At 36.7% G+C, this 24045-nt stretch overlaps 1 protein-coding gene across 2 annotated transcripts in view; it reads left to right on the top strand.

The window, feature by feature from the left end:
• emp (epithelial membrane protein) overlaps nucleotides 1-24045 on the top strand; it is a gene marked incomplete in the record, with an annotated part of 90690 nt that overhangs the window by 31018 nt on the left and 35627 nt on the right. Inside the window, 1 exon segment of one of the 2 annotated variants that reach the window (XM_074109197.1) lies at nucleotides 3370-3529. In XM_074109197.1, coding sequence (XP_073965298.1) covers nucleotides 3472-3529 — 58 coding nt within the window. 2 annotated transcript variants of the gene reach the window in all.

The following is a 24045-nucleotide window of genomic DNA, read 5'->3' as shown; positions in this document are numbered from 1 at the left end:
CTTGACTCGGGCGCAGAAGTGGTCAGGCGTAAGAGACCCTACTTATCAATTATAGCGTATTGACAACTCAATGACGCGATTCGAAGATGGGTGCCCATCAACATTCAGAACAGGTACATAATACTATGCGAAACTAGTGACGTCAGACGAAACTCGTTGCGAGAGTTCTATGTAGGATTCCGTAACCGCGAAGGTAAGTTTGATCATGAAACTCCCGTGAGGTTCACTCATATTTAATTAAATAAACCTGGATAACTCACGTCTTAAGTCAAGTTGGGTGTTCAACACGTTTAACGTGCTAAACTCGATTTAATAATAAATGAGTTATAAGGATTTATTTCACAAAATATGGAAACAAGTCGTTAAGAAGCTCATATTTAATACAAGCTTTTTTGCTGAACTGTTATTTTTGTTGACTGTATTTATACTGTCATATCAACTACATTTCCGTACAAAGGAAGAGTTCCATCTGGCGGAGACGATTCTGGCGGGATCATCAGGATATTTATCACTACCAGATTGTCATATTATCACCAGATATACATAAGTATGCCAAATTTCACTTCAATCCGACCACTGGAAGTGGGTTAAAATGAACTTGCAAGATTGTACTCATAAACAACCAACAGGGCAAATGAAATAAAAACTTGTAAGTAATAAGTTTTTGTTAAAACGTTCGTTTTTAATACAAGCTTTTTGCTGACTGCATTTTTGTTAACTGCACTTGCATAGTCATCTAACTTACAATTCAATTACGTCAATTGAAGTGGGTCAAACAAAATGAACTTGCAAGATTTGACCCAACAACAACAAACAGGGCAAATTAAATAAAAGCTTATAAGAATATAGTAGCGTACTAAACTATCTTATTATTATAACCATTTTAAATAGGTACGGAACTCCTCTTACGCGAGTCCGTCTCGCACTTTCCGTTTTTTATTGGCATTGATACTTGAATCAAGGTCTTATAGACACGATTACTATAGGTACTAAGAATTGGCATTTATAATTATTAATGCGAAAATAACTGTCTGTTTGTTAACTCGACGAAAAAACTGATTAAGCAAGGATATTTTTTCTTCTAACATAAACATTAGCCGAAAACATTGATCATCAACTTCCTCAGTCGGAAGACGTTCACTGCTGAACAAACTGCGTCTTAGAATGCCGCAATGAATGATAACTATAAATTGTACATAATTTTATGAAGGCACTGACCTCTGAACTAGGTATAAACCTGTATCTCAGTTGTCAGCGTCTACTCCCAAATTCATTACGAGTGAACTGTTTAGATAAAGCAAAAGGTTTGTTATTAGCTTATGGTCGCTGAGGACTTCTCCCTCATCGGTTATCTGTTCGAGCGATGCGCCCCACCCACTGCCACTTCCACTTGCAATTTTTCCAGCTATGTCGATGACTTTAGTCCTTCGGCAAATTTCCGTATTCTGGATTCTATCTTATTTAGATTGAAAATTATTTTGGCTGGGCTAATTCGGAGATAATGTTTACCTATGTAGATATTATGTGATTTGTTCCATAATCTCTTTTATTTTATTTTTTTAGAATCATTTAATTGTTTTCTGCGACGTTATAAGAGGGGTGTTATAAGTTTGCCCCCAATGTCTGTCTGTCAGTCTGTGGCAACGTACCTCTCGAACAGATGGAACGATTCCAATGCGGTTTTTTCACGTGAAAGCGAGATTTCTTGCTGTGGTTCTTAGCTATATGTCTGAGAAAAATCGAGCGGTTTTCGAGATATTTAACTTGAAATGTCAATGTCTTTTTTTAACTTTTCTAAAGCTAGAAACACACTGATGGCGGAGGCTCAGCGGTGCCGTACAGAATACCGCGCGGGAAATAAGCGTATGGCGCGGTATTCTGTGTGGCGTCTTTCACGTTAACCCGAATATTACAATCGTTCCCGCCTCCGCGTCGCGCCTAACCGCTCCGCCTCCGCCGTCGGTGTGTTTCAAGCTTACAGGTTAGGTTAGGGTATGATTGATCATATCGACAAAATCATCGATGAACATACAAACAAACAACACACATACAGATGCTAATATTTCTTAAAACATCTACTTACTTTTATTTCTAACCATGATGTCTGGCTCGAAGGAATGTATACTTTTGTATTGCAAAAAGTATACGACCGTTCCTAATATTAGTTTAAAAGATTTTCATACCTGCATCTTTAGGTTATAAATCAAAGTTTTATTGCATTTAAGATAAGCCGCGGCATTTAAAATAAAACCATCGTTTTACTGAGAACAAAGTTTAAAATTATTAGCTGTCAGATTTTATCAGATTGGTTTACTGTAAAGTCACCTGCATTTACTTATATCTGCCGCAGTAACACAAATATCTGACACATTCTACCGGCTTTAGTAATAGAGTCGTGTCAGATATTTATGCACGCTTTATGTCAGATATTGTGCTGGTAACTGTTCTACGTTATTGTCCAGCCCAGTTTACTGGGCATAGTTTGCTGTAGATATTTTACAAGGACGGTTAGTTGAGAGTAAAACTCTGTTGGAACTTTTTGGTGTTTTGTAAACCTAGTTATAAAGCTTTGTTTCTTCTAGTTGTGACAAAGTCACTCATCATTCTTTTGAAAGAAAGAAAGGTTTATTTTGGCTCCATAAGTACCACCTAAAACTTGCTTATCACGTAGCACGTTATTTTTGATTACATTTTCTTTTCTTCAGTTTAAAGCTTGTTCTACCTAAAATTATACAATATCTATCAAACTCCTCCATCTTTTGCCAATTTGTTTATATTTTTGCTAAAGGATCCACCCGCGCACATAGGGCCAATTTTGCAATTATTTTTGTGTAATTTTTAATACAAGCTGTTTTTCTGACAGTACTTTTTTATTCAATTTGGTATAGTTTCCAGGGTAAAAATAAGTTTTTGATAAAAAATCAGTTTTAATACAAGTTTTTTTTACTGATTGTATTTTTGACAACTTTACTTGCATTGTCACCCAAACTTGCATTAACCGTAGAAGAGTTCCGTCCTGTGGAGACGATCCTGGCTGGACTATCAGGATGTCACTACCAGATTATTGTATTGTCACGCAATTTACATAAGTACTTATGCCAAACAAAGTCAATCCGACTACTGATGGAAGTTGGTCGCATTTAACTTACAAGATATGACTACAGACAGATAGACATACAGACAACGGGACAGGTGAAACTAAATAAAAGCTTGTAAATAATATATTACAAAATTTAAATTTAGTAATATAATACGAGACATATTCCTCCCTCCGATAACGGGATCTAATGATGATGATGATCATATCCTTGACAGCCCAAGCTTAACCCTTCAACCCTGTATGCCGCTAAGGTTCTATCTTGTTCTCAGGTCGCGCCAGTCGCCGCTGTACGACCGCCGCGCGCGCACGCATGGATCTATAGTGTGTGATGATCTACAAGTTATAGTGTGCTGTGAAGTGATCTATACACGATGCAGGGACGTGATAAGTTGTGTGCTAAGTTGACCAGCGCGTTCCTAAGGAAGTGGTGTAAGTTTTTTTTTTTTTAATGATAAATGTTTTAAATGCTAATTGGACCAGGGGCGAAAGTTTGTTTTGAATCTAAATAAAATTAAGTGACGTTAGACGTGTTATGCCAAAAATATGAGATACATTGATTAAAAATTTTAGTAGAAAATATTTTACGTTTTTTTTTTAGCTTAAGCTACCCGTTGTCTGTTTGTCAGTAAGTCAGCCGCGTTTTGTATACATGGTCAGATAGATATACATACAAGATGTTTCATACATAAATACAATTTAGAAGAAGTACAGTCAAGGTTATAACCTAAACAGACATTTGAATTCAGGAGGTAAAATTTAATGACAGGTAGGGAGTTCCTCTGTCGGTATGTACTTGGTTATCGTTGCGTTTGTCATATATCAATATTAGTATTAGATCGCCAATTTAGGGATGTGTTAATTTGCTGGTTCTTGTCTTAAACGGGTGGACCTATTTGAAGGCGGTTTTTTTTCTGAAAGCAGGTTTTCTACCGATGGTTCTTAGACATGCTTCATCAAAACCGGTTCAGCCGTTTTTGAGATATTGAATTTTGTAGTGACAAAATCGGGGTTTTCCAACTTTTTGTTGGTTAGGTTATTGTAGGTATGTATGTTTATTTCGGAGACGACGACAAATTTCACAGAAAGCAATTTAATTAAAATTATCGTTAGACGAAGAAAAAAGTAGTTAATACGAGAGTGAGAGGGACGGTACGATACGAACTTGATTTTCGAAGTTTTTAATAGCCCCTTATGCTAAGCGAGGATATGTAAATGTAGCGTTTCTATTGATTCATGACAAACACATTCCTCACATATCTGAGAGAGAAAGAGAGAGAGACATTTATTTACACATATTCGATACACAGAAAAGACACGTTAACTAGGAAGAAATAATAATTAAAAAAAACATCGATTAGTATAAATGGCGACCCACTCAGCATAATGTTGCGGCAAGCCACAACGCTGTTTTTCAGTGGGACCCATTAAAACTAAACACATAAAATAAAAACATATACACACTAGGCTGTGACGACACGAACGCCAGCGGAAAGTAGTTCGCAAATAAAGTTAAGTATTGGCTCTGTGCACGACATCAGCGCCACCTAGCGTCCGCAGCTTTTTTGGCTCTGATGCTCTGACGTTTTGAAATTTCATCGCGACATTGTGACAAAAATCAAACCTATAACGTATTCATTTATAATACAAAATTACTGTGATACCGTGATTTGGGTGGACAAAAGGTTGTAAATTCATTTTTGGTCATTAAAATTAAATGAGGTAAGTAAAATTTATTCAAAAAGTGTGTTTATTTTCATTATGTCAGGGTTTGTTCCTACTTCATGTTTAGTTGTACTTTTGCTGTAAAACGAAAAGATAAAGCTATCTTATTGGTTTCTTTTAATAATAGTAAAATTATATAATTGTTCTTATATCGCTAGTAATACATTAAATATCGTTTTCAGATCAAAATGAGTATCATTTTGAAGACCGGTTTTGTGAGTATCACTCATTATAAAATTTCAACCACAAACCGTTTCATAAGGAAAATTGTTGCTGGACATGTCCATGATGTAGAGGAATTAAGAACAAAACAGGGACAGTGTTCAATAATTCAAGCTCGCATCATAACACAAACATCTATTACTAAAACTAGGAGGTTAAAGTCTATACAAATTGCTTTGTTAATGACAGATTCATATGAGTATGACAGATGACAGAGCCAGAACTATTTCTACTTTTGGCCACCATGAGCGCTGCGATAGATTTCATCACCCCCACCTAGTACTTCGCACCCTCCCAATATTCCGGAAGAATGTATGGCAACACTCAACACTTGCTCAGTTTAACCATTTTCGAACAATTAAACCTTAACGAGTCGGGCCAGGATTTGATTTTGCTATTATTGCAGTGAATTATTAACAAGTTCTCTGGTGGAAATGCAGCCTAAATACCATTTGAAAGTGATTTGTATTATATAACTGTCGATTAAAATTAATAGAGGTTCTTGGCGTAATCGCGTGGGTATTGAAGTGTGTGACGACCTGTTGTCGATTGACGGACAGACATGGCGTCAGCCAAACAAATCAGCTGATGATTTAAGGCTATGTAAACAATAGTAATAAAAAGCCTAGTGGTTTGACCTATGGCCTCTCAAGCAGAGGATCGTGGGTACAAACCCCGGCTCGCACCTCTGAGTTTTTCGGAATTCATGTGCGCAATTACATTTGAAATTCACCACGAGCTTTACGGTGAAGGAAAACATTGTGAGGAAATCTGCACAAACCTGCGAAGTAATTCAATGGTGTGTGTGAAGTTCCCAATCCGCACTGGGCCCGCGTGGGAACTACGGCCAAGCCCTCTCATTCTGAGAGGAGGCCTGTGCCCAGCAGTGGGACGTATATAGGCTGGGATTATAAACAATAGTAGGTACAAGAAGATTACAAGATGTTAACTCGAATATTACAACCAGTACCGCCTCCGCGGAATTTTTTATTGTACCATTTTCTCGGCATAGTTTACATATACGAGTACATCTGTGCAAAATTACAGCTTTCTAGCATTGATAGTCCCTGAGCCAAGCCGCGGACGGACAGACAGACAGACAGACATGGCGAAACTATAAGGATTCCGTTTTTGCCATTTTGGCTCCGGAACCCTAAAATAGTGAGTTTAGAAAAGGATGGTACGGCCGTGCCGCTTTTTGCTCGACTTGGCGGGGCACTGCCGTGCCCCCAGATATCTATTTAGTTGAATGATGATGATGATGAGACTATTAAAATGTAATGCAATAGCAAAATTATTCAAATAATAATACTATTGTATTGATTACCTTGGAGAGGTATCATAAACACACACCTGTAATAACATAAGGCATGTGACTGCGCGTACGCGTTAAATCGATTAATAATGTCAATAATACAAATACTTGGTGTATTTTGAATCAATAATGTGTAATATGATCCTTTGCATTAACAACGTTAATAAATTAATATAAAATTTTAATAAAAATTATAATAAAATTCCAAAAAATATTATAAATGAAACGGATACAAAATTCAGATCTATTGTCAAGAAGACATTAATATCAAAGGCGTATTATAAAGTTAATGATTATATCATGGACAGGGATATTTGGAAATAATTCCGATCCGCATTAGCGATCCCTTCAATAGCGAACCTACTGTGTTAAAAATAAAGCTGTTTTAAAAATAAAGTTGTGTTAAATACTTGTGATGTATACATGTCATTTAATAATATTGTAAATCTGTTTTAAAAAAAAAATATATATACCTCGTTGAGTTTCTTGCCGGATTCTTCTCAGCAGAGGTTTTTCCGAACCGGTGGTAGATTTTTTTTGACATTCATAAGTGCTTGTTGTAGCCTAAATTGAATAAAGATATTTTGACTTTGACTTTGACTTTGAACGTAGATTAATCTATTATTACAAGCTTTTATTTAACTTGCAATGTACGGTCGGACTAAAAAAAGGTTCGTCACCCTAAGATCTATTTTCCTTTGCTCAGTATGAGTGCTAACCTGCTTTACCGATTGAGTAGGACATACTGCGTCAACCTATCAACCTTCTAAACATAATCAGGTGACCATAACAACCCTACCACTACACCTTGGCACTGACAAACACTGACAACTAAACATTCTTTGATTGAAACTTTTACGAAGTTGTTTTTTAAAAAGGTTTTGTATTGATATGAAACTAGATATATGTTAGAGGTGTATACTATTTTGACCCTTGTTATCATGTCTAGTAAGTGTAATTTGATATGCACCTGTCTACTTAGTACTTTGGTTTCAAAAATAGAAATAGAAACGTTTATTACATAAGTACACAAAATAAAACAAGTATAAAGTAAATATTAATGACAGTATTTGCGAAATCGCGAAACGGCAAAACGTACTAAGACTCTATGACTTTGTAAAGGAATCAATTTAATAACTGACGAAGGTTTTCCTACCCCCACTGTATGTTGTATTTATGTACTTACTATCGAACCTCTTCTCAAATCGATTGTCATATTCGCGATTCAAAAAATGTATGGAACAATAATTTTATTATAATTATTATTTAATGAAATTACAAATCGACTAATTCGATTATAGCAACCATAAATGATTATTGTTTTTTTAAGATGTTCGAAATTTGAATGTTATTAAAGTGTCGCTTACCGGCACTATATGTAAACAAGATGTAAACATTAAGATGCAACCACAGATAGAAGTTTCTTAACCCTTTATAAGGCTCCATTTATTGGAGCATACTACCACAGAATCAAAAGCAGCTATCGAATACATACCTGACAAAGAATATTTATAAAGCTAGTCGTATTTTCAGTTATTACAATGGAAATTGTGACGTATTATGAAAGCAATAAGGTTCAGTTTCCAACTCAATGCAAGTGGTCGCTAAATCGCCTCTGCCTTATTAAGGGTTAATGTAGGTCATTTTGTGACGAACCTTTTTTACTCCGACTGTACGGGTCAAATCCTTCAGGTTAAATTTGACCCACTTCCAGTGGTCAGACCATCTTGAAATTTCGCATACTTATGTAAATCTGGTGACCAATCTGGTAGTGACATCCTGGTGCTCCAGTCAGGATCGTCTCCGCGGGACGGAACTCCTCAATGGTTAATGGCATCGACGTGAAATTTGGTACGATAACCTAACCTGACCAACAAAAAGTTGGAAAAGCCCCGACTTTGTCACTTCAAAGTTCAATATCTCAAAAACGGCTGAAACGATTTTGACGAAACATGTCTAAGAACCATCGCTAGAACACCTGCTTTCAAATAAAAAAAAACCGCATTCAAATCGGTCCACCCTTTTAAGAGACACACAGACATACAGACACACATAGCGGTCCAACTTATAACACCCCTCTTTTTGCGTGGGGGGTTAAAAAACTATCCTAGTTCTTTCTCATGACTCAGACTATAGGTAGAGTCATTCACGATGACGCGTGCCGTGGTTCTTATTACAATGTCATTAATGTCTAATTTTGACAAAATCACTCGTCTTCGTGGATGACAATAGGTATAATAATTTTAAGATAAATGCGTGCGAAGTCGCGGGTGAACACTAAAAAATTACACAGTTAAGTTTTGCTAAAAATTTCATTTTTAATACAATCTTTTTTTTGCTGACTTTACGTACTTTTTGCTGACTGTACGTGTATTGCCACCCAAACTAAATTTGCATACCAAATTTCAAATCGGTACCATTAACCGTTGAAGAGTTCCGTTTTGTGGAGACGATCCTGGCTGGACTACAAGGATGTCACTGCCAGATTATTGTATTGTCACGCAAATATACATAATTATACCAAATTTCAGCTCAATCTGACCACTGGAAGTGCGTCAAATTTAACTTGCAAGATTTGATTACAGACAGACAGACAACGGGACAGGTGAAACTAAATAAAAGCTTGTAAAAATAGAACGGGAGCAAAGCCGCGGGCAACAGCTATTAACTATAAAGAGGTTGGTCACAGTCAAATTACATTGACATTTGGGGATAATTTTACATTTCTCGTTTACATATATCTTTCCTTATACCTTACAGTTTAATGGCATATACTCGTCAATTACCACTATGTCTCAGGAAGTACCACCACCGTCCTTGCGATCTACAAATATTGTCGAACCTTAGTATTTACTCGCTGTTTCCTTGTTTGGTCGCATGCAGAGATGTTTTTAATTTCCAACATACCTACAGAGACGTTCACGGAAAGCTTATATTATGTATATAACTATTACATGTTCTTAAACGACGTTAAAAATTGGCTATAAGTGCGTTGGGCCAGTAAATGCGTACCTTGATAAAGTTGATGTTTCGCAAATGAACGGGTTAAATGGGTACAGTTCAGTAAAAAAAGATCGATACTGCCGAAGTTAGAAAGTATGTTCACAAGTCTGTAATATTAATCCAATAAATTCGGGTATACATATTTTTTACTTTGGCAGTATCGATCTTTTTGTAGTTGACTATAATTACCTTAGATAGTTATACTAACAAGCTAAAAATTAAAGATTTTTATAAGAAAAAAACCCCGACGCCAAAAAACAATCCAAGTTACTAAAAAGAACTAAAAATAATTACTACTTATTTAATTATTAGGACTTATTAAAAACTAGTGCGGATTGGGAACTTCACACACACCGTTGAATTGCTTCGCAGGTTTGTGCAGGTTTCCTCACGATGATTTCCTTCACCGTAGAGCTCGTGTTTAATTTCAAATGAAATTACGCACATGAATTTCGAAAAACACAAAGGTGCGAGCCGGGGTTTGAACCCGCGATCTTCTGCTTGAGAGGCCTAAGTCAAACCACTCGGCCACCACGGCTTCCGGAATAAAATGCGTTTGGCCAAATGAAATATCTGCGAAACAAAACATTTGCAAAAAATAGTTTTCGTTAGACATTAGTAAATCGTTTGAAGTTGTCGCCTCAACACAATCTAGCAGGAGTGGACCCACTTACATTTACATACTCATACTACCTGTTAAATTTGACACTATTTCCTTTTACACCAGGCCTCTGGATTACCTAGCTACAATTATGACAGACAGACAGACGTACAAAGGCGTTAGTTCAAAGTTTAAAGCCTTGTAATACTCATTAACCCTGCGGTTAGCTAAACCGCGCAATCAACCTTAAGCATTACTATGTTCAAACTCGAGTTACTTCGGGCGTTAACCGAAGTTACACGGCTGATGCCGAAATGTGACGTAATTTCGGCTGCATATCTATCAAGTAATTTTCGGGTAAGGCTACGTTTCCACCAGAGATGTGGGAGTATGCGTTGCGAGGATATATAACTCAAACTCAAACTCACAACATGATTGACAACAAAAACACACTACATCAGAACAAAAACACAGTAAAACATAATTGTGCTGTAGTGTGATGCAAAAAGGACTCAGCTCAGCATGGCATGAACTAACAGAACGCTTCTTTTACCTATCCTCGCTTCGCACATCTCTAGCGGAAACAGCTAGGCGAAGCAAAGATAGTATTTACTATTGGTTCATGAATGACATGTTCCACATGACACATTCCTCGCAACGCATCCTTGCACATCTCTGGTGGAAACTCAGCTTTATGCGGCTGATCTCGCCTAAACGGAACGTAATATCGGCCGAATATCTGTCAGGTAATTTTGGGGTAAGGCTATGTTTCCACCAGAGATGTACGAGGATGCGTTGCGAGGAATGAGTTTATCATAAATTGATAAATCAATGGGGAAACGGTTCATTCATAGGTTAAACCACTTTCACTATTAGACAATAATATTTTGCAAACTTTTATTTACCTTGCCCTGTTTGTTGTTCAATTCAATTCAATGTGGGCTATCGCGTATGATTCGCCGCTAGAGGCACTAGTGTAGCGTGAGGTCTCCGAAATGTTAAATCTCATAGTTTTTGGGTGAGTCACGCGGGTTTATTTAGAATTAGAATAATTTTGTGAATATTTTGCAATATCTGAAATTAAATGGCAAATATGCGTTTCGGGGCAATGAATGTCTGTGTTTTGAGACAGTTTTGTTTTTCGGAAACCTTTGTCCTCCCTTTTTTCCGTACAAAACGGGGACTATGCAACACCGTGGGTATCTGGACGACCGAGCTTTGCTCGGGCTAAAACTCATTAATAAGCGTCTTCTCAGAGATAAGGTCAAGCTAGATCGAATTTTCATCCATGAAAACCCCTAAATTTCATTCATCGAAATCGTTGGAACCGTTTCCGAGATCCCCGAAATATATTTATATATTATATTTTTTTTTTATTCAACTGGATGGCAAACGAGCAAGTGGGTCTCCTGATGATAAGAGATCACCACCGCCCATAGACACCTGCAACACCAGGGGGATTGCAGATGCGTTGCCAACCTAGAGGCCTAAGATGGGATACCTCAAGTGCCAGAAATTTCACCGGCTGTCTTACTCTCCACGCCGAAACACAACAGTGCATGCACTGCTGTTTTACGGCAGGATTAGCGAGCAAGATGGTGGTAGCAATCCGGGCGGACCTTGCACAAGATCCTACCACCTGCAAACCATATACAAGAATTGCTCGCTTCAAGGTATTAAGGTGATTTTCCGCCGAGATATTTGTATGCAATCTCGCGCGCCCGCCGCGAGCCGCCGCGGGCCGCTGCGGACGCCGTAAATTTCAATTCTGTTCTCGCCTCGTCTCGCCTGGCCTCGCTGGTGGAAAATCACCATTAGATAATTTTTAACATAAACTTATTTAAAGAAATAGACAGGATCTACACTTGGCATAGTATAATATTATGTTAGTTTTACAAATATCCGTTCAAACAATATACAAGTGTATTTGTATATTATCCGTTAGTAAATAGTTATTTCAATGTCACTATTTCACTGTGTTTTTGTTAAACTGTCAATTTGGGTAAATGTCACATAATTTTGAGAGATTTCAAAATAGTAAGGGTCGTAGGTTCAAAGTTGAAAAAGGTTGAACAATATTAGTCCTTAGCTAAATCTAAAACGGCTTTAGGTAGGTAGTTATTTAGTTAAGCAAATCATTTTTGTTTGTTTGTTGAGAATGTAAATTTTGTGACAATACAATAATCTGGTAGTGACATCCTGGTAGTCCGGCCAAGAACGTCTCCACAGGACAGGACTCTTCAACGGTTGATGGCATCGAATTGAAATTTGGTATGCGAATCTAATTTGACAATATATGTAAAAAGAGTTTCTATTGGTTAATAACCAAAAAGTTATTAACCAATAGAAACTCTTGATTTATCTTTCTTTCTATTTTTTTTATTCAATTTTAACAATTACACAGTGTATACATGAACACATTTTTTCGTCAAACTGCATGACAGTTTGTTGGCGAAATGAAACACTCAAAACACTTCCATATATAAATACTGTGCAAAACTTAACTATATAACTAACCTATTAGAAAAGTATCCTAATTTACATTTATATGTGTATTACGAGTTATATAAAAAAAAGAGAAATAGGTGGGTACTTATTCAACTTGATTGATACTATGCGATAGTGGGTACATCTATCCTTGCACGGCACATATCCAGTGGAAACAGCTGAGTGAGGCGAGCCGATAAATGAAGCGATTCTATTAGTTCACGTAAAACATATTGGTGGAAACATAGCCTTAAACAGGAAGACGTAGGTATAATCTTACAGGAAATTTTCTTTGACTCGAGGATATGACAGCTGTCATGTTTGCCGTTTTAGGAACGTTGTTATGACAATTGGGCGGAGCGCCAACGTGTGAGGAAGTTTGAACAATACTGGTGACGGGTTAACCGCAAAACGAGCGTCGCTTACAATCCGCGTTATAGTAGAAGATCCGTTTAAGAACGACCTTCACTCATCTGTTTAATGGATAAGGATAAATAGTAGATGGTACAACAGGAGCATAAAACGAGCCATTTTACCAGACACGTGCAAATGGCATCGAGGGGAAACGGGTTTAATGCTAGAGTTTTACACTGCTTTTCACTTCGATGGCGAGGAAATGTAATAAGTAGCAACAGTGGAAACAATTGAAAAGATTTCTTTTTTTTTTTAACGCCTGTAAATTACTAAAGGAATCGAAAGAGTTTTGCCTCCTGAACATGGGTAAATATTTATTATAATTTTTTTCTCCATATTTCAAATTTAAAAATACAATGATTTAAAAAAATATATCTGAATTTGCCAACACTACCACAGAATAGATATGTTTTTTTTTTAATAGAGTCTAGACAAAATTAATGGATCAATTGTGTGGTAGTTTTGGAGTTATGCCCTTTTAGAATAAGCAGATCTTAAAAAAAAACGTAGCGAAATTTTAAAAATATCAACTCTCTTTCCAAACAGAAAACAGAAAAAGAATCAAATTATAGTCTTACAAATATGAAATCTTGTCAATTGTTCACTTACTACATATGTACTTTTTATTGTTCACGCATTACTATTATAATTATACATTTTTAGTTTTATTGATCTATTTTGATTGATTTTTACTTTTATATATAAATTAAAACATATTAAAGAAATATGTAGAAACATCTTTGTTTGTGGCTGTTTACCCCTGATTGCCTTGGTCTTAGACGAAGATTTTACTTTATGTCCTAGATTCAGCCTAAACACGAACTTTACGAGCATGAGAAGTGAAAAATTATTTAAGTGAAACTAAGTTTCGGTTAGAGTCAAAAATTACAAACAAGCTGATACCTTCTTGTTGTGTTCACCCACTAGTTGCTAACGTGCCTTGCAAATAAAAGGCACTAAAAATAAACGCGAATGACGTATGTTGACGTTGGCGGACGCGGCCAGCATTTTTCCAAGAACCAGGTGTAAAGTCCGACGTTAACACGACGAGCTGAGGTTCGCGATCTTATTTATATGTATAGGTAGTCCCACCAGAGGCCGTATTGTTTGACGTTTCTGACACTCGCGATCACTGTCATTTGTTTTTTTTTTTTTTTTTATTGAGATCGCGAGCCCGAGAAATGTTAGGCAATACGGCCACAGAGTTGAAGTCAATGACAGTAGGATTTTGATTAATTTAATTCATTCTCCTTTTTGACCCCTGTAGTGGTTTTATTTTACAGGAATTTAAAAAAAATTGTAAACAAGTAACATGCGTTTAATTTTTTTTCTGCCACCCCGGGGGTGAAGGGACTTTCGGGGAGGTGTAGTATGGCAATTGGCCACTTTCAGTGTTTAGCAGTAACACAATAGTTTACTGCTACATAAACGCATATTGCTTGTGTCAGCGACAATCGTAATGTATATATTCGAAGGTTTACTTAATAAAAGGGTTCTTGTTCTTGTTCTCTTCACGCACAACTACAGATATCGTCTTATTTACCACCACGTACCATCACCTTATATTACACCCCCGAGGGGTGTTATAAGTTTGACCGCTGTGTGTCTGTCTGTGGCACCGTAGCTCTTAAACGAGTGGACCGATTTGAATGCGTTTTATTTTGTTTGAAAGCAGGTTTTCTAGCAATGGTTCTTAGATATGATTTATCAAAATCGGTTCAATCCTTTTTGAGATATTGAACTTTGAAGTGACAATGTCGGGGTTTTCCAACTTTTTGTTGGTTAGGTTAGGTTATGTCTAATATCAGTTCTATTTGTAGCTGTGTGTGTAATCATTCACTTCGACTCTCGTGGCGCTACCTATATATTATGACAGAACGATTGTGATTTCAAATGTTAGACCATAAGGCCTCTATTTCTTTTACCTAAACCGGCTACATTACTTAAGATTAGTAACTCTGTCCTCTATATGAATTGCATAACGTTATAATCCTAATTTAAATTGGCATAATGTAATTTCGCATAATTATTACTTCACAAACTATTAACATAATTATTACTTCACATAACTAAATTCGCGTAATTTAAAGTGGCATGACTATGGGTTGGCATAGACAACAAAGATAATATCCTACTTCCTACTTATATTATAAATGCGAAAGTTTGTGTGTGTGTGTGTGTGTGTGTGTGTGTGTTTGTCACTCCTTCACGCTAAAACGGAGATGTTTGGTAGGTACGTAGATAGCTGGACGTCTGGAATAACATATAGGCTACTATTTATCCCGATATTCCCACGGCATAAAATCTCGAAAACACAGCCGCTGGCTTTGAGTCGTAAAATTTGTCATTATTGTTTTTAATGTAATGTCAATGTAAACCCCGATTTCTCACGGGAACTTTTAAAAATCCCGTAATTTAAATTCAACTGCTGGATCTAATGATTTACGTGTGCGAAGCCGCTTAAAGCTTTAAGTAATTAACTTGCTCTGTTATTATGTATTGTATGTATTGTAAACCTCTTTATTGTACATAAAACACAGAAAATACCAAACACAGATAATAAGATGTACAAAGGCGAACTTATCCCTTAAAGGGATCTCTCTCTTATGTCAGTATGGTTAGTACTTAAATTGGTCGGAATGACTTATAATTTGGCATACTTAAGTAAGTCAGGTGCCGATACACTATCTGGTAGCGTAAATCGATTGCTACGTCCAGGATCGTCTCCGCATGACACAACTCCTCAACGGTTAATGGCATCGACTTGGAATTTGGTACAATGCAAGTACGGTCAACAAAAGTACAGTCAATAAAAAAACGTGGAAGTAGATATTAAAATGTAATTACTAACAAAACTTATTATTTTTTTAACAATCCCGTGCGAACAACGTGCGAACCCCTTTTTTGAGAGCTTTCTAAAAATTAAATAGATAAAAAATCCGTGTGTGTGTTCACATAATTTCATGTGAATTAATTGAGAAATGCGACATGTATTATGTAAATATTTTCGCCCAAGCTGAAACAAAGACGCTTCGCTCGCGCTTCACGCTCGCTCAGTTAAATTAAAAACTAAATGGAGACCTTCTCATCAAATAGTTTAAAAATATGACGAAATTCTTCGGTGAAATTTAAATCGGCGAACTAGCACATTACGCCTAATAATTTTCGATGAAAAGGATTACCTTTAATTACTAATTTCGAGTCATTTGAAAAGAATGTGAACTTGATAATTATTTACCTAATGAGTTCTACTTATACATTTAGCCAGTGTTGTTACGACACAGTTTTAAAAATTGCATTCTGCATTATTTACCTAAAGTTTTATTTATGAAATACTTGATTTATGTTAGATATGACACTTAAAATTTAAATATTACAAATGACCTTCAGTTGACTTTGACAAGTTATTAACTGACTTCAAAAAAAGGAGGAGGTTATCAATTCGGTTGTATTTTTTTTTTATGTTTAATACCTCAGAACTCCGTCACTTATGAACCGATTTGAAAATATTTTTTTCGTTCGTCTAGAAATGCTTTCAATTAGTTCCCATAAACACCAAATCAGGATCTGATGATTGGATCCTAAGGAAATCGAGGGAACTCTTCAAATATTGTAGGAACACCTATGATAATTTGGATATATATTTAGGAGTAACTCGTGCATCCCAAACCCTCCCCAAAGCCCAAGCCCCCCAAGCCCCAAGCCCTCTCATTCTGAAAAGAAGCCTGTGCCCAGCAGTGGGACGTATATAGGCTGGAATGATTAACTCGTGCATTTTCTCTTGTTAATCATCATTTGGTGAAGTGGAACTGATGATGAAGACCAAATATGACCAATGGAGCGACTACTCAAAAACAAGTACTTCACGGGTTGAATTTCAATTACTTTAACGCAGTTGCTAAGCAATTTAAGCTCATCGTAATTCATATGGTGAAATGAAACCGGTTGATGAAGCACCAGGACTCCTCAATAATGAACGTCTCTGCATCGGAAAAAGCAATTTTACGTAAAAGGTGATGAGCAGTTGACATTAAACTATTGTATCTTAGATCTTTTACACTAAAAATCGTGAAAAAAATGTTTTTAACAAAAACGTGAACCGACCACAAAAAACCATGAAAATAATTTTCTACCAGTCTGAACTCGGTGCCTCAGCACGTGGGGGGTGATTTTTTTATTCTCATCCAACCCTATAGTGTGGGATATTGTTGGATAAACTGTCTTTTAAAACTATTAGGGGTTTGCTAAGTCGATTTTTTGATTCAGTGATTTGTTTGCGAAATATTCAACTTTAAAGTGCAAATTTTCATTAAAATCGAGCGTCTCCCCCCTCTAGAATCTAAACCGGTTGGTGGAAAAATTTTAAAAAATTCAGGATGGTAGTAAGTATATCAAACTTTTAAGGAAAACTATAACGGCTAAGTTTGCATGAGAATTATTAGTAACTTATGAGTAAATAGCAACCTAAGGTATAAAATATACCTAAACTTAGAAGATGTCCGACACGCTCTTGGCCGTTTTTTTGTGGTCGGTTCTATTTTTTGTTATAATGATATAAAAGACATCAACGCGCGGTTTCTAATAAACCGTTGTTATTAACAAAGACAGTAATATGTGGTAAACGTTGCTTTTTTTGGGTTCCGTATTATATCAGTTTCATTAGTGATTTCTCAGCTAAACTACCAAAAAAAAATCGATCACATTTTTGTATGTATAGCTGGGAAAAAACACCGAAAATAGGGCATTAGGTACTTGAACAATCCTACAAAAGTGTAGGTACTAAAAAAGTATTTATGACACTTTGTGAAAGCTCTACCAGGCTACAAAGCATCTAAATTCAATTAGTAATTTAATAATATCAACTAGTACATAAATGCAATTCATGCAACAAATTAAGTGGTCGTGAGTACATGATATCTCATTATACACTGAATAGTTTCGCATTTTACAGCCATTTTGGGGGGGGGGGGCACAAAAATTCCCTACATACCCTATTTTTGGGAATTTTCATTCGTACGTTTACATACATACGAGTTGGATTTTGGGGAGCTGATGTTCCCAGTAACCCCCTCACCCCCTCGGATGCATCATTATAGGCCTGCGGGGCGGAAGCCAAAAACGGCGGGGGGAGGATATTATCTAATCTGCACGTTATATGACATTGTTGTGCTGTGTGTGCACTGATTACCTAAAACAATTCTAAATCTAGAGAGTACAAAACCTAATTTAGCCCTTTACATAATTCCTTTCCACAAAAAGCTTTGTCGTAACTAAAAACTATTTTCCACGCGACAGAGCCAGCAAATGGCTTAGCATTCGGTTGCGCAAATGCAATAGATACTTCGTTTAAAAACGTCGATACAAAACATTGTTCGGCCGCCAGTCACTCTTGCGCCGTCGAAGCGCTATCATTGCGTGAAAATCCACTAATCGCGGCTTCCCAAATTCAATTTCGACCTATCAAATTTTTGTATTTTGAGCGCCGAACTACCTAGAACTGATCGTGAGGTTCTTAATTTAAATTCTTCTAATTATCGCGTAATGTGCCAGTGTTAAACGGGGTTCCAGATTTTTGTTTTCGGCCAGTGCTAGTGCTTGTATTTGGATGTTTGAAAGTTTTGAATTTGACAGTTTGTTTTCTTAAAAATGGCGGTGCATGTCAGTTTGAAGCCATATGCGGAAATAGCATGGAGCCAGAAGAAAATTCGTGAGTTTCTTTCTTTCAATAATTGGCAAATTATAATTACATTTGTTGTTTATTTGTGTGAACTTTACAGCGGTGCCACACCAATCACATAAAGGTAGAGATTAAAAAGTTGGTACATGTTAAAAGACATTAGGATAGTTTTTATCCCGGAAAATAGTATACCTAGTTCCTGCGACACAAAAGAATGGTCATGGGCAACAGCTAGTTCGAAGAAATACAAGCAGAGAATGCAATAGCAAAGTTGTAAGATCATAGGTCTTTGCTGCCTGCACAATAGAGACTATGCAAGACTAAAGAGGTTTCAAGTCAGCCAACGTTTTATTTACATCTTTGAAACATAGATATAACCTAATTTTACACCATAAAAATTTGTCACGCTTCATGAAACTTCGTTATTTTTATATTTTAAATTTATATCAAATTGTTTTGCAATGATTTTAGTCAATATTTTTTTAGCATGTTGGAATAATCTGGCCGTAAGACCTTTCGAATTCTAAATTTAATACGGTTCTTAGTACTATCTATGGTAGACGACTCGAAAAAAGTGACAATCAGGGGAGCTACCACGAAATTCGAAAATCAAATACAAAATACAAATACAAATACAAATAATTTATTTGTCAAACATAGGTTAAAATAGTTGGTACACTGATCATAGATTTGTATCACTATGCTGCGCCCGAGGGCATACAAATATAAATGTCTTGTAGGTAGGCACATTCAGTCATGCAGTAAACTAAATAAAGTCTAAAAAGTTTTTTTCCTCGCTTGTGATGAAAATCATTGTGTGTATCACGGGCCGTAAGAGGATTACAAACTCGGGTCATTAAAAGCCCTCCGCCTCCGGCGTCGTGCTTCTAATAGACTCTCGTTAGTAATCCCCTTCTTAAGCCCCTTAATGCACAATGTACTATTCTAGAAAGCCCCGATATCGTTATTGTCTGAAAACACTGCTGAAATTCACCGTATTCTATTTTCCAGTCTTGTACCATCAGCAAAATATGTGCTCCACCACCCTAAAGTTGATAATCGTTTGCATGTCATAAAACAATAATGCCAATAGACGTGTCTGTCAACTTGATAGTTTCGACTTTAGCGACATATTTATTTGATAGGAACTTGTTTAAAAATGGATAGACCACTTATTTGGCTGATGGTACCTATCCTACATTAAGCTATAAAAGAGACAATTTGTCTACGTGTATAGTCCATTGCTTGCAAGATCGGCAACGCTTGAGTGGTTTCTTGAGTTGCAAGCGCCTATAGGATGCGACGATTGCATATCATAAGGCAGTCAGACGATTTTCGTAATCACGAATCGATATACCGTTCGAAGGTAGTAAAATTCTGCGCTACGAAAATACAGAGATTAAATTATAGAATTATAGGTATAGTTTTCTACTAGGTACAGTCAGTAGCACCAATATCTGGCACAATGGAGCGCGCTTAATACGACCATATGTCTAAAGCCGGTAGGGACGTGTCAGATTGTTTTGCACGCTAGAGCAGATATTGAAGCAGCGTTTACACCGCAGAGATGTGCGAGGATGTGTAGCGAGGAATATGTTTTTCATCAACCAATAGAAACGCTTCATTTACACATCCTCGCACAGCACATCTCTGGTGGAAACAGATGAGCGGATCGGTTCATAAATGACGGAGTTCTGAGGTAACAAACATTAAAAAATACAACCGAATTGATAACCTCCTCCTTTTTTGAATTCGGTTAAAAATACAATGGAAAATTACTATGCACTAACATCTGTACGTGTGTTATTGATATAATATGTATGTTTACATTATACGTAGGTTGCGGTTATTGTTTATTCAAGGCATTTAGAACACGTAGCTTAGAGTGCGACCTTGAGGTATGCACGTAATTTTGGATTTTAGACATGCATTGTGCTCTCGAATTCACCTTATATAAGCTTCGAGTTTTTCATGTCGCGACCATTCTAGTCCTCGTAGTTCTATCATCTTAGTCGTCCCAGCTGTATCAAGTTATCGAATTTATCATAGGTAATTCAACACAATAGGTCTTCATTGAGTACTATATATTATACAACGTGTTATTTTTGATTTCCATTGACTTTCAGGGATCATTCAAAGGGAATGAGGTTAGTTTCGAACACTTTAAGATTAAGATACTTAGATATATAATTAGATAGTTCATTTTTGTACTAATTTTTGGTGTGCAGTAAAGAATATTTGAATTGTTTTGTGTTAATTACTTATGCGCAGTTATGCTTAGTTTGGGACTAGGTCAATTGGTGTCAAAGTGTCCCATAATATTTATAATTTCTATTAATTGAAGTTTTTTTTCTATCCTCAAGTAAAGTGCTTTAATTCACACACATTTAGCAAAAAGTTCTATAAAAAGGTGTTTGTTATGTACTCTCTGTCTGTCTCTCTTGTGTCATCATGTTCGTGAATGTTACAATTTGACCTTGAACTGAGCTGTCTGTCGAAGACAACGGAAATGAAAAAAACAACTTATATACAACAAAAAAATAGTACAATAATGTACAAACGTAGATACATATTAACAACTATAATCTAACAATGGATTATAAATCACGCGAAGTTCTTCTTTGTCAAGGGAACATAACTGCATAATATTATGCGACGAGACGTGTATCGTATCTTATAGGTACCTACAAATATTAATATGTGAGAAAGTTTGTAAACATATTTGGATGGTTTGTACTCAATCACGGAATAGCTGAACGAATTTAGATGAAATTCATTACACAGATAGTTTAAGTCCCGGGGAAAGGACATATAGGATAGATTTGATCCCGGAAAATTGCATAGTTCCCGCGGAGCGATAAACGAATTCTACGCGGACGTAGACCAGGCTAGTAAAACATTTTTTTTTTTTAAATTCCCGTCTGCCTTAAAATACTAAAAAGAAGAATACAAGTCCAGTACCTACTCTAGAACTCTGTTAAGTAGCTCAACAGTCGGGACCCATTCAAATCGTAACCAGCTCAAAAATTGTTAGTTAGCTACTGAACAGACTTTGGACCACTAGACTTATTTTCTTCGTTTCGTTAGTTATTATTTAACCTCTACGTGGTAATGTCTGACCAAATGTCAAATTCATCTTGATTGTCATTAGTCATTAAGTTGAAATCCTTATGGTGGAAAAAAAAACTAGCTGCTGTCCGTCCTCGTAGTATAGTATTCGTTTATCGCTATCCCGCAGGAACTATGTAATTTTCCGGGATAAAAACTATCCTATGTCCTTCCCAGGGACTCAAACTATCTGTATATCGCATTTGATCTAAATCGGTTTGACGGTTTAGACGTGAATGAGTAACAAACACCCAAACATCCAAACATCTTCACAAACTTTCACATTTATAATATCAGAAAGATTTGACACGGGATCTCAGTTTTTTTCACCTATACAGATATTGTTGACTTCATAATTTCCTCGCATTACATTGTCACGTCTCCCAAAGAAAGACGGTTTAAAATTCGCGCTGCTAAAACATGCTGGCACGAAACAAAGGCTTCATATACGGCGGAGTGTTTGCAAAATACTCTCATGTGTTGTGATTTCCCTTCCTGGTACTCAGTACCTAGCTGGGTGCTAAAAGGTCCTATGTAAGGTTTAAACAGCTGTGCGGTAGTTTAGTGAGTGAAGGTGCAGTTCATTTTGAACCCCCGACTCGACGCAAAAAGAGGGGTGTTATAAGTTTGTCCACTATGTGTGTCTGTGTCTGTCTGTGGCACCGTAACTCTTAAACGGGTGAACCGATTTGAATGCAGATTTTTTTATTCGAAAACAGGGTTTCTAGCGATGGTTCTTAGGCCTTTTTGTTGGTTAGGTTATAAGTTGAAGCAAAGATCTTGTGTGGAAATGTGAGTACTATACTGGGTTGCAAAGAATTTGGATTGTATGAGTTGCTTCATTCGCTCCCTGAGTATCAATTTGCTATAGCTTATCCCTTTTTAGGGTTCCGTAGCCAAAATGGCAAAAACGGAACCCTTATAACTATAAGCCTTATCGCCATGCCTGTCTGTCTGTCTGTCTGCGCGCGGCTTTGCTCATGGACTGTCAGTGCTAGAAAGTTATAATTTTGCACGGATATAGGTAGCAACAATGCTGACACTAATTGGTAAAAAACTATGTACCACCGCCACACTATGCTGACGCGTTTCAAACTCAATCGGAGTTCATCCTCAGAGCAACACAACCGTTCACCATGCTACAGATTCGTTTCGATACGATGACAGAGGCGCCATCCTAGTTTAAAATATCGTTTACTTTAAAATAACAACTCGATAAGCGAGTGTTAGTGTTGTTTTATGCCCCATTTTGCACATTAAATAATACCGCTACATTACATTGTTTAGTTAGTGTTATAACATTTGACAAAAACCTCAACCGTACTCTGAACACAATCGTCCACCTGACCCAAAACCCAATGTTGCAACGAGAGCGAAATTGACGTGACGAAGCCGTTATTAATTGGCAACATTACTTTTGAATGACGGTTATGTCACACTTTAAAGCACATTAGTCCATGGTCTTCTATCATAAAATCTTACTAATATTATGACGAATAACGTTGGTATTCTTTTACGCGGAAACGGGAGGCTATAAATTGCAGATAAAAATTAAATTTGTAATACATGCTTTTTTGCTGACCGTTCTTTTTATTGACTGTACTTTCATTGATATCCAGCTTGCAATTTATGTACTAAATTTCAAGGCAATCCGACCACTGGAAGTGGGTCAAAATGAACTTGCAAGAGACCCAACAACAACAACAACAAACTGGGCACAGTTAAATACAAGGTAGTCATATTGGGTGAAATTTTAATCTCTGAATTAACAATAAAGGTTGCCTTTTATACCGATGTACCCACGGAATGACAACTCATTTGGCACGGGTTTATCTGCATTTAGTGTAAATAATGGTGTTCTTTAGGAATTCCCGCGGGAATTTCCTATAATCCCTGAATTACTTAAACTGCTAGACTAATCCACGTGAACGAAGCAGCGTGAAGAGCTACTTACGATATAATTTTCGTCCAGTTCTATTGCGTGTTTTTTGTGGTCCAATGGATGAGGTTTTTGACCACGAAAATTGTGTTTTTGCGTGTAACAGATTGAGTTTAAATACCGTACGCGTAAGAGTTTGCGTGAATTTGTTGCAGGGCGGTTATATAACGTTATAAAAGCGTTAGTAAGCTCGTTTTCATGTTTGAAAGCGAAATTATGTCAATGTCAGTTATGTGTCGATTGTTCCGAGTTTTTACAAGCTTTTGTTTAACTAGCATTGTACGTATGTATGTATTTATGTATGTACCTAGGCTATGTGTGGGTCAAATCTTGCTACCAGTGGTCTAATTTGACGTACTTATGTAAATCTGCTAACAATGCAATAATCTGGCAGCGACACTGGTAATCCGCCAGGCTCGTCCCCGTAGGAACTCCTCAACGGTTAATGGCATCGACT

Source organism: Choristoneura fumiferana, chromosome 28 (genome assembly GCF_025370935.1).
Source record: "Choristoneura fumiferana chromosome 28, NRCan_CFum_1, whole genome shotgun sequence".
Taxonomy (NCBI): Eukaryota; Metazoa; Arthropoda; class Insecta; order Lepidoptera; family Tortricidae; genus Choristoneura; species Choristoneura fumiferana.
Note: the sequence above shows the minus strand (reverse complement) of the source record. Positions and strands in the feature narration are given on the sequence as shown.